This window comes from Cucumis sativus, chromosome 5 (genome assembly GCF_000004075.3).
Source record: "Cucumis sativus cultivar 9930 chromosome 5, Cucumber_9930_V3, whole genome shotgun sequence".
In the NCBI taxonomy this organism is placed as follows: domain Eukaryota; kingdom Viridiplantae; phylum Streptophyta; class Magnoliopsida; order Cucurbitales; family Cucurbitaceae; genus Cucumis; species Cucumis sativus.
This window is the reverse complement of record NC_026659.2, coordinates 12,251,030-12,262,500: the sequence shown is the minus strand read 5'-3', so window position 1 is coordinate 12,262,500 and position 11,471 is coordinate 12,251,030. Positions and strand designations below refer to the sequence as shown.

Sequence of the window (11,471 nt, the reverse complement as noted above, 5' to 3'; positions counted from 1 at the left end):
CAATGATTTAAAATAGTCTCAAATAACTTTAACCTTATTATTCCAAACTTTTTGGTAAATGAGAGCTTTTATCCTCCCTTCCTAATGTGGTTTATTTTTATTATATTAATTTATTTATACAGTTTTTTTTTTTTTTCAAAAATAGACAAATCAATAAACTATATCAACTTTGTATAAAGAAAAAACTATTAAAAGATAATATTCATTATCTTTGATTTTTGGGTAAGGTACAAATATATTGTCAATTTTTTTATTGGAGATAATTTTTTTTATTGGTATAATATTTAATAAATAAATGTTCTAATGCACACTAATATTATTATTTTTATCCAAAGAAAATAATGGTATACAATGTGGGTCTCTACCACCATAATGATAATGAAAAAAAAGTCAAATTTAATTATATAATTCATTATATCTAATGGTACAAGATAGTTATTAGTAGATCAAAAACTTTGTGTATAAAAAGGGTAAGGGTTAGGAATGGAGAATTACTATATCAACGTTAATATTATTGAGTGAGTGAGCTATTTTTTCTCTATCTAGAGATAGAAGGTTTTGAATCATGTCTCTAATTGGAAAGCTTGTGAGTGAATTAGAGATCAATGCACCTGCTGAGAAATTTTACAAAATATTCAAACATCAATGTTTTCATGTTCCCAATATAACCCCCAAATTCATTCAACAAGTTGAAATCCATGATGCTAACTGGGATGACCATGACCATGGCTCTATCAAGACTTGGTATTACACTGTTGGTATGCATAAAATCACCTTCTTCTTTTTCTTTCTTTCTTTTTTTTTTTTTTTTGTTTTTTATTTTCATGACTAACATAGAGGGAAAAAAAATCGATCTCTTTCTTTCTTGTATTTGATTTGCAAGATGGCAAGGCAGAAGTTTTCAAGGAACAGGTCGAGTTTCACGATGATAAATTGTTGATAATCTTGGTTGGGCTGGAAGGAGATGTGTTCAACCATTATAAAAGCTTTAAGCCATCTTACCAAGTTGTGCCCAAGGGTCCTAACCATTGCCAGGCAATTCTGACTATAGAGTATGAGAAACTTAACGATGGGTCTTCTTATCCTTACAAGTATATTGACCTCATGAATGGTATCACTAAGGACATTGAATCCCACATGAATTAAGTGTTCAAGTGTGGCTTGTTAATTTGTTGTGTGAAGTAAAGTTTTATTTTGTTTTGAAGTCATTTTCGTGGGGTTGAATATGTATCTTTGCTACTTTGCTTTTGTATTTCTATAAGCTATATATATGGTTTGTATTACATGTACAAAGTAAATAAAATCCAAGTAAGGGTCATCCCTTGTTTATGTTTCGTTATTAATTTCCTTTGTAATTGTTTAATCCAAGACAACTCAATTGTTTCTTTCTTATTCATTATGTTTTGTGTCTATTTTATGTCTGTAAACATCTAATTTTTTTTCCTTTACAACTTAAAATGGGAAGTAAATTGATTGAATTAATTAAAATATAACTAAGAACAAATGATCGGAAAAAAAAAAAAATCAAAGGACCCAGAAAAGAAGAGAGATAAGTGTTTTTTTCAATCCTCACTTCATTCTCTTAATCTGAGTTTACTCATAGGACCCAGAAAGAAGAGAGAAAGAGGGTTAGGCGGATAGTTAGAAGGGAAAGGAGGAAGAATGGAGATTCAGAGGCACCCCTTGATCTTGAATCCGTACGACTTGGGAAGGAGGAATTTGAGATATTAAATATATATGTTACAGTATTAGGTATACATATTTCATTGGGGGAATTGGTAAATTGATTAGGAAAGAGAAGTAATTAGATATATATTTAATTGGGAAAATGAGGGAGATAAATATTTATTATTGGGAAAATGTGTAAGTTTTGAGTACTTTCATGTTGTTCTTAAAATGTGTAAGATAAATATTTCTTTAAATTAATGAAATGCCTATTTTGATATTTTAATAATGACCTTCTTACCGACCATCAATTGTAAATGCTCTCTAGACATTTAGAAACAATTTTGTTGCACCGGAACACTTAGTTGTCATTTTGGGTCTTTAAGTCTTTTTTTTTTTTTTTTTTTACACTTTTTGAACTTTCTACTAGGCTATGTGAGTTTCAAAAGCTTACACTAAGCATGGTTAAATGTTTAGGGTGATGGTAAAAGTAAGAAGAGCATTATAAAATAATGGATGTTGCATTTTGTCAATTTGAGAGTTGGTTAACGATTGCAATATATTATCCTATTTATGGATGAACCGTAATTCTTGGTAGATTTGCTTTAATTGTATTCTCACATTATTGAAACACATGTTTCGTGAGAGTTTGTCAGATCAAGGCTATCTTTAAAATTTCATGTATTAAACTTCTTTTTAATATAATCAATAATACGTTTGTTATTTTAATCTTGTTATATAAAATTTGTATATTAAGTGAGAAGTCAATAACATGATCAGAAAGAGAATTAGTATAGTCATATAATGTCTAGAAGAGGTTATATGAACGAATATTGCTAATGGTTAGTTAAGAATATTATATTATTTTTCAGATATACTTAAATTTAACTATTGTGTGGTTAATGATATGTAGAAAAAGGTTTCTTCTAACTAATAGGATATTGGACGAGCTAATATGTTGAAAAAAGTTTGGATAAAAAAATGGAGAATACATAATGAAGATGTACAAAAAGTAGCCAATCAAATAGTAAGATTCTCAATGTTACGTTTGCATCAAATCACATGTATATATTTTTACATGTTACCGATCATATTTAACAACTTTTAGGATGAGATTGAGAATAATAATGCAAATCCACTCTTCAACAAACATGAATGTTGTTTGTTAAAGTGAATGTGTTGACTCAAGCTTTGGGTACTCCAAAATGTGGTGTGGGTGGTTTTCATCTACAATTTATTTTCACAAAGCAAAACCAAGAATGTAAAAAAAAAATGGATACAACCAAACAAATCATTGATAAAAATGAACACTCTGTAAACATATTTGGAAATTGTAAGAGCAAGTTTAAAGTTCAGGAGAAAGTAAAATGTTTGTTTCTAAAGTAAAGTTACAATATCAATTGTTTATTAAAGTGAAGTTACAAATTACTTCTCCAAATGTTTTGATGGTTTTAGGAGAAAGATTAAAAAAAAAATTGTAAAAGAAACAAACTATTAGTGTACCATCTCTTGAGCTTGAGGCAACTGATACAAATTTTAAAAATGTGGTAAAAGAGAAGAAAGTGATTGCTACTCGTGTATCACCTACATCAAAGTAGAAGGTGGTAGAAGAGGAGGAAGTGATTGCTACTACTTAGCCACCAGTATCGAAGAATTAGGTAGATGTGAAGGTGCATTGTAAATTCTCACGGTTTATCTTATTTAGAAACAAATAATTTTACGTGTATAAGTTCTTATATTGTTTCTTAATTATGTGAGGAAAACCTTTAAGAACGATGACGAAGGAGATGGAAGCTACTAGTGCACCATCCAACCTACCAATACAATTGAAGTATATGCTAAAAAAGGTAATGGTTTATGGGTCTAGTTTTTTCTTTCAACTATATATTTGGTTTATGTTGAAAGAGTCACGTCTTGCAAGAAGATAATTGATTTTTGCAAAATGTGAAGATTTTATCAATGGTGGCTTATATCATGTAAGTAAGCTCTACTTTTTTATTATATATATATATATTCACATTTTAATTAATAATAAGTAGATTTGTGCAATTCATATATTGTAGATACTTATACTCCTTCATTATTGATTTGAAGAAAGTTTTGAAGTATGTTTTGTAGATTCATCTCTTATATCAGCGGGTCATACTACACAAGAGATTAGAGCTCGAAACATTTTGACTAGATCAATAACTTTCAAATAAGATGAGTTGGTTATTGCTTCTTATAATCTCGAGTAAGTACAATTTTTATCAACTCAAACTTGCATCAGTAGCAAAATACTAATTAGTTGCATATATATTTTACTTAGTGATCATTGATCATTAGTTGTGATTAATGTGTACGATGATGTGGTGTATCATCTTGACTTATTGAGAACAAGCTCATGAGAATATATTAAATACATAACGAATATGTAACTATGTTTATGTTTTTTTATGTAAAGAATATTTTATTTTGAATTATACTATATTTTGGGAAATATAGGGCATTGACTATTTTTCAATCTTAAAAAAAAGAAATGTGGGTAAAGGTAAATATATTTAAAAGATAATTTAAATTTAATATCATTACATATAATTTAACCACATAATATAATTTGCATGGTTGGTTTTGTAATATAGTGTCATTTACAAGTGGGTACTGTCGAATGTGGGTATTATCTTATGAGATACATGCAGGAAATTATGACTAAGGACTAATTTTGTGGTGATGCAATACTGAATGCAATAATGCTTGCAAGTAGCACTATTGTGGTGTTCTCTTGTGGTGGTATTTCTTATGGTGGTAAAGAAGTGTCTACTTTTGTTGTGAAGACAGATAATAGTGCTACTTGCCACTTCTTTACCCAGCCAAAATAGACTTTAAAACAAGCAAGATGGCAGCGAACGTACGCGTTACTGAAGAAGGGTTACTTTTGGCCCAGTATGATAGAAGACGTCATGCAATACACGAAGACCTGTCTCATCTGTCAATAGGACAAAATCGAGAAAGCGAAGGTTGCTGGACTTCCTGAACCTCGCTGTCAGTTCCAACGAGACCGTAGGAGAGTGTTTCTATAGACTTCGTCACTCATCTCCCCAAAGTAGGTGACTATGAGATCATCTTAGTCATCATAGATCGGTTCTCAAAATATGCCACTTTTGTTCCCACTAGCAAGCAGTGTTCGGCACAATTGACAGCCCAGTTTTTCTTTAAACATATTGTCAAGTTGTGGGGTGTACTGTCAAGCATTGTGACTGATCGAGATGGTCGTTTGCACCTTTTGGAAAAAATTGTTCACTTTCTTGGGGACAAGTCTGAATGTGTCCTCAAGTTATCATCCTCAGACAGACGGTCAGACCGAGCAGTTTAACTGTATGCTCAAAGAATATTTATGCCATTTTGTTACTGCAAGGGAGAAGAATTAGGCCTAGTTGTTAGATGTAGCCCAGTTATGTTTTAACTCTCATACGAGCTCGTCAATTGGGAGAAGCCCATTTGAAATTGTTTGAGGCAGGAAAATGGTATTGCCACACCTTGTTGATCACCCCTATGTGGGGAAGAACCCTCAAGCTCATAACTTTATTAGGGAATGGAAGCAGACAACGGACATTGCTAGAGCCTATCTGGAGAAGGCCTCGAAGCAGAGGAAGATGTGGGCAGATAAGAAGTGTCGCCCCCTTGAGTTTTGAGTGGGAGATCAGGTCCTCATTAAGTTGCAATCGAAACAGATTTTTGATTCTGAGGATGCAAAGACCAACGCCTCGTGAGGAAATATGAGGGACCAGTAGGAGTGCTGAAGAAGGTAGGGAATACATCTTAGAGAGTGACGTTGCCCATATGGATGAAAATTCACCCAGTAATTCATGTGAGTAACTTGAAACCCTACCATCAAGAATCTAATGACAAGCAGCGTAATGTCATAGTCTGACCAACCATCGACCTCAGTCAGAAAGAGAATAAAGAAGTTGAAGAAATCCTGGTCGAGCGAGTGAGGAAGTGCCTATAACATGCCATATGGGGACCTCATTTTGCTTCCTCCTTTTCTTCATCAATTTTCATTATTATGAGTTTTAGACATTTTATTTAAAATTTTGTCTTATTTATTTATCCTTATTTTCTTTAAAAGTTTTAAAACATGCTGGTCATGTTTACACATTATTTTTATTCATTTTGTTAATTCTATGTTTTTTGAACATGTATGTGATAGTATTTTAATAAGAATTTAGTTTCTCTTTGCAAAAAAGTGTTAAATGATGTTTTATCTTTTAAGTAATGATCTGACTTACTTTCTTTTTAACTAATCTTAGGTAAGAGATTTTTTCTTCGAATGAAAATTTAAAATTATGCATGTATAGAGTGATTATGCATTGACAGTAGCTAAAATGCATAGATGAGTTGTTATAGTTGTTGGTTGATCTTATGTGATGTTTATGCTTGTTTGATGGATTATATGGGTTGGTATGATGGATGTTTCATATCATGTTTATGATGATTGCTACATGCTTTTGAACTGTGTGATGTCTTTTAACTTTGACTATTAGGACATGTACCTACATAATATATGGTTTCTCTCAAGATCACCTTTCACAGTCATATGGATTGTGTGCGCTCAATAGGACTGTCATTTAGTCATGCCATGTTTCATATGTGGTCCAATGGGATAACTTCACAGTTTGGTCTATTGTATGCTTCTTTTGGATTACCAGACTTGTGAGTGTTCATATGGGATCACTAGATCACGTGTGTTCTTTTGAGTTCACAAGATTTTATGGTATCTCATAATGAAAAAGTTAAGAGATCACCTAGCGAGACAACTAGTGGGTCTCATACTAGGTATTTTTATACTCATCTTTTTCTCTATGTTTAGACAAAGGTAAGAAAAAAGGCAAGTTGGCGAGCGAGAAGGACCAGTGAACTAGTTGGTTTATGCTTCCACTATTGTTTTTAGATAGTTAAGATAATTGGATCAGTAATGACCCCAACTTGGTTATGGACAATTCAGGTCGTTACATAACATGTTGTAAAGCTTAGGCACAACAAGAACATGAATATCGAGAAAATAAAATAAATAAATAATAAGAAATTATGAGAACAATTTTTTTTCTTCTAAAACCTCCACTATTTTGAATTTATTTGAATTTCCACCAATATGTGTGTATAACTTACGAGACTCACAAAATGCGACCATTTATAGAAAAATTGACAAGCATAAGATAGATTACATAGACATTAAGGATTAGTATCTTCAAGACACGTGATAATGTAGATGGGATGGTGGAGGAAGTGATACATAGCATTTTTACACTAAACGTAATGGACATCTATTTTGTAACTTTATATTATTTTGTTTAAACCTTCTGTGAAGTGTTTGGTTAATTAAACTGACATGTTTAACCTTTATAATTGTCTCAAATGACATGTTTACTTTAACTAAATTGACGCTAATTAAAAAGTTTGATAACATGAAGGTGCTGATTGACTTTTCTGAATAAGATAATTAGGCTGTTAGATTAAGATTTTTAATTTCTTGGACTTTTTGATCTACTACTCTCTTCTCACCACTATCTTTACTTTCTGCATTTTAATTTAATTTGTTAACTTGTTTTACAACTTTGCCCATTCCAATTTAGTTTAATTATTTTCAAACTTACATTGTTTTCAAAATATCTTTTTAATTTCTTACAAATCTTGAATGAAGTGACACTTGAATAAAACAGTTTGTCCATAACCATAGGCAAGATCTTCTTGAATAAAACAATAGTTTGTCCATAATCATAGGCAAGATCTTCTTGATTTGATATGATATCATATTTGTTATTATATTACATATTTTATGACGAACTTAGATTTGATTATAACTTAATTCAAAACATTTGTTTATTTAACCTTTGATTTTCTTAAAAGAATAACTTTGCATTATGTATCTTCTTTTATAACAAATGTTGACCTTGTTCATTCAAATAACAAGTTTTGTTTGAATGATACTTCGTTGAGAAATTGTCAAAAGGGTAAGAACTATTTGATAGAAAATTTGTAAATAAAAATCTGAAAATTTGATGTTTAGTTAGTAAGATTTTGTTTTTTGTTTTTATTTTTAAAATTAAGCATAGAAAACTTTACTTGTAATGTTAATACATAATAAATATTTTTATTTTAAAATTTAAATCGACGACATTATATACTATATTTTTCAACGGTTTTATCTTTGTTTAATATAATTTTGTATTTTAAAACTTAAAATTCTAAATCCAAAATGTTGATGTAATGAAAATATTGTTCTCGTCATGCTTTATTTGGATCTATCGTACAACAATTTTGAAAACAACATTCAAATAACTGTGTAGGAAGAATATATCTATAAATTTAATAAATTAGAGAGAATTTGGATCGGTCAACAACATCCTCTCAGCTCAAAACAAATGAATTAGGATGTTACTACTAACACTAAAAATAAACAAGTAACCACATATTTATAATTTGAAAAATTGCGACAAAAACAATTTTTAAAAAATAGTTCATGGTACTTATTTTTGTATATTGCGAATATGACAAAATTATTGATATCAAACGATTATTAAACAACTATCAAATGGCTGTCAGACGACTATCAGATGGTTATAGACTTTTAAGTTTACTTCTTTTACAATTTAGAAAATGCAATGACATTAATCCTATTATCATAAATTTTTTTTGTTATTTTTTGAAGTGTCCTTGTAATTTTGGGTTGGAAATAACACTTTGCTTTTAGTTTAAAGAGTAAATATGCTTTTCGTTTAAAGAGTAAGTATACCTTAAATACGTAGATCTCCTTACATGTAAACCAATTTTATAATAATTTAGTGAATACGTTGAACGATGCACATTGAGTTAACACAAGTACAAATTAGGGCTTCAACGACACAAAATTTGCGTCATAAAGAGTTTTGATGATGAAATTTGTGTCATGCATTGAAGCTACTGTCAAGAAAAGCTATTTTACGACACATATTTTTTGACATATAAATGATGGATATAAATAAATTAAATACATGATTCAACTTACCCACATATGTTTAGAAAGATTTCATTATTGATAATAAAAAATGTAAATTACATTGTTGGTAAAGATTTTACAATAATCCAAATAATAAATTAATTATAATAGATGTATGTGTGACATAATCTAATCAAACTAACTCATAAATGGACTCGAACAATCACATGGTCCACAGATTCTTCAACTACCTGCAAATTTGGTGAGCTCCTTCAAACGGTGAGTGAAGAGCTTTTGAGAGAGAGGGAAAGGCGTGAAGAGCGTTTGCGAATGAGGGGGAAACGTTGCTGGAGTGCATTTGCGAAAGAGAAAGACAATGGCAACATGGGATGAAGTAAGGATTTTTTCGATCGTGGTTTGCAAGAGGGATGAAAGCGTAAATTTTTTTTTTAAAATCAGAAAGCATACAAATGAAGGAAAACATTGATTTTTTATTAGGACAATTTTTAATGACACATAATTTATGTCATTAATTAACAACAAAAAAATTGTGTCGAGAAAATTGTGACACGAAAAATTTCACATTTTTATTTTTAACGACACATTTTATTCCCTCCCGTCCCTTTTTTTTTATTTCAAGTGTCATATTTAAAACTCATATTTCTAAATAAATTTATTCGACGGTAGTGGCTAGATTGGTGGGTTTGACAACGAAGGCTTGTTGTCCGGACAACGACAACAGAGGTTGGAGTGTGGAATCGATGGCGACATGTGGCAGAAAATTGGAAGGCAAGGGTTCTTCACAAGGACGTGTACACGTATCCACTTTGTTCAATAGGAATTTTTTTTTGTGTTTTTGCTAGAGAGGAAGAGCAAAAAAAATTGTGTTAAGGCTTTGTTCGACGGCAACGTTTTTCCTTGAGAGAAAATTTGTGACGACAACGACAACAATGGCTAAAGCTTGGAATTGATGGCGGCGGGTGGTAAAAAGTTAGAAGGCCAGGGTTCTTCACAAGGACGCATACCCACTTTGTTCAACAGAATTGTTTTTGCATATTTGGTAGAGAGAGAGCAAAAAAAATTGTGTTAAGGCTTCCTTTGACGGCATAATTTTTGCTTGAGAGAAAATTTGTGGTTTTTATTTAGTTCTAACTGCGTGAGGGAGGAAAATTAAAAAAAAAAAAATCAATTTTGGGGTTTTTTCATTTGGAAATTTTTTTAATGACACAAAAAAATTTTCGTTAATAAACAACGGAAAAATTGTGTCGAGAAAAATTAAATTGTGTCAAGAAATACACCGTATTTTTATTTTTAACGACACAATGTACCTCACCCTACTGTTTTTTTTTTATTTTGAACGACACAGTGTCTTGATTAGTAGTATCATTAAAACTCATTTTTGTAGTAGTGTAACAGCTTGAGCAACGAAAAATGAATCAGAAAATTCTACAAAGAATGTTGATGATGCGAGAAATCATAGTAGTCTTTGCGTGAGAATAGTTCATGTTCTTAGCGAAAGGGATAAGAAAGACTAATGTGTGGTTTTATGTTTTGAATGAGGCATTATGAACTTGTTTATGAAAATGAATTTCCTTGATTTCTAAAACCTCACTGACTAAGTATTTGACTTGTGTATTAAGTTTCCCTTCCTCAAATAAAAAGGCATTGAGGCCAAGTTGTGAAGGGTAAGACGAGCTGCTATACATTAAGGCGTTAGACAAACATTTTAAATTTGAATTTCAAGAAGTTTCACCAGACGTTGGAGGGCTTGAAGTTTTAATTATAGTTCTCTCTACTTAAGAAAGCATGTATTATGTATTGAACACATGTTGTTAAGTTAATAAAATAAGTTGGTTTGTTATATTGCATTGTGAAAGTTTGTCGTCTAGTAGTTTAAGTATCAAGTTGGAGCTAAGTTAAAAGATAAAAGTTTAAAGTTAGACCGGACGTTGTAGCGTTAAATGTTAGAGTTGTTCAAGTCTCATTTGTTTATTAAATATTTGATTTGATTTGATTTTTTTATTAAATATTTGATTTGATTTTTTTATTAAATATTTGATTTGATTTGATTGGTTGAGTTTTGGGGTCAGATGATTAATAATATTTGATTTTTTATTAATAATTGGAAAGACAACCAATTTTGTTAGGAAATTTATATATGCATGCGTCCAGTTGTATATCATTTAGTTTATATTTTCCTATAAATATTAATTGCGAATGAAAGTGAGGAAAATAAATGGTGTAGCAACTATCACTTTTTTTCTAATATTTTTTTGGTTTGGTTTAAATAAGAATTATATGGTCAACAATTATGTGTAGATTTAGGGTTCCTCACAAACGTAATCAATAAATGAAAATAAGAAAATATTAATTGGAATTCGTTTCTTTAGAGAACATGTTCACACATATTTGTAATGTGAGAATCAACTATGCCTCACTATTTCTTTTTTCTTTATTTTTTATTTTTTTATTTTTCTCTTTTTCTACCTATTCATTTTATCCTAATATATTCTTCACACACACTTAATTTTGAGACAGGAACAAACCCAAAAATCTAGTTAAAATAATATAATATAAAATTAATGAAAATTGGGAATTTAAATTGATACATACATATATATATGAAAGTTATTTATGAACGTGTAAAGTATAAATTGATACATCTAATATTTTAGAGTTAAAATTGATACAATTATTAGTTTAAGGTTCTAACATAACTCCCAAATTTGAGAGGATAAATTGATTTTTTCCTAAATTGATTTTTTTCATAATTATTGATTAAAAATTAAAACCCTAACCCCTAATTAAACTTTATGCGCACAAAATTTTATTGAGTTGTAAGCGGTCATGT

General features: G+C 30.3%; 1 protein-coding gene across 1 annotated transcript; it reads left to right on the top strand.

Annotated features, from left to right (window-relative positions):
• Nucleotides 1-475: 475 nt before the first annotated feature.
• Nucleotides 476-1,392, top strand: LOC101208879 (MLP-like protein 328). The gene is made up of 2 exons (XM_004142237.3): nucleotides 476-758; nucleotides 884-1,392. The coding sequence occupies exons 1-2, from the start codon at nucleotides 566-568 to the stop codon at nucleotides 1,144-1,146; spliced, it is 456 nt and encodes a 151-aa protein (XP_004142285.1). The 5' UTR covers nucleotides 476-565; the 3' UTR covers nucleotides 1,147-1,392.
• The last annotated feature ends 10,079 nt before the right edge of the window (nucleotides 1,393-11,471 follow it).

Bases quoted from the DNA above. Each gene is read 5' to 3' on its own strand.
- LOC101208879 (XM_004142237.3), top strand. From the start codon at position 566: ATGTCTCTAATTGGAAAGCTTGTGAGTGAATTAGAGATCAATGCACCT. The intron at 759-883 runs GTATGCATAAAA...TTGATTTGCAAG, and splicing joins GACTTGGTATTACACTGTTG to ATGGCAAGGCAGAAGTTTTC.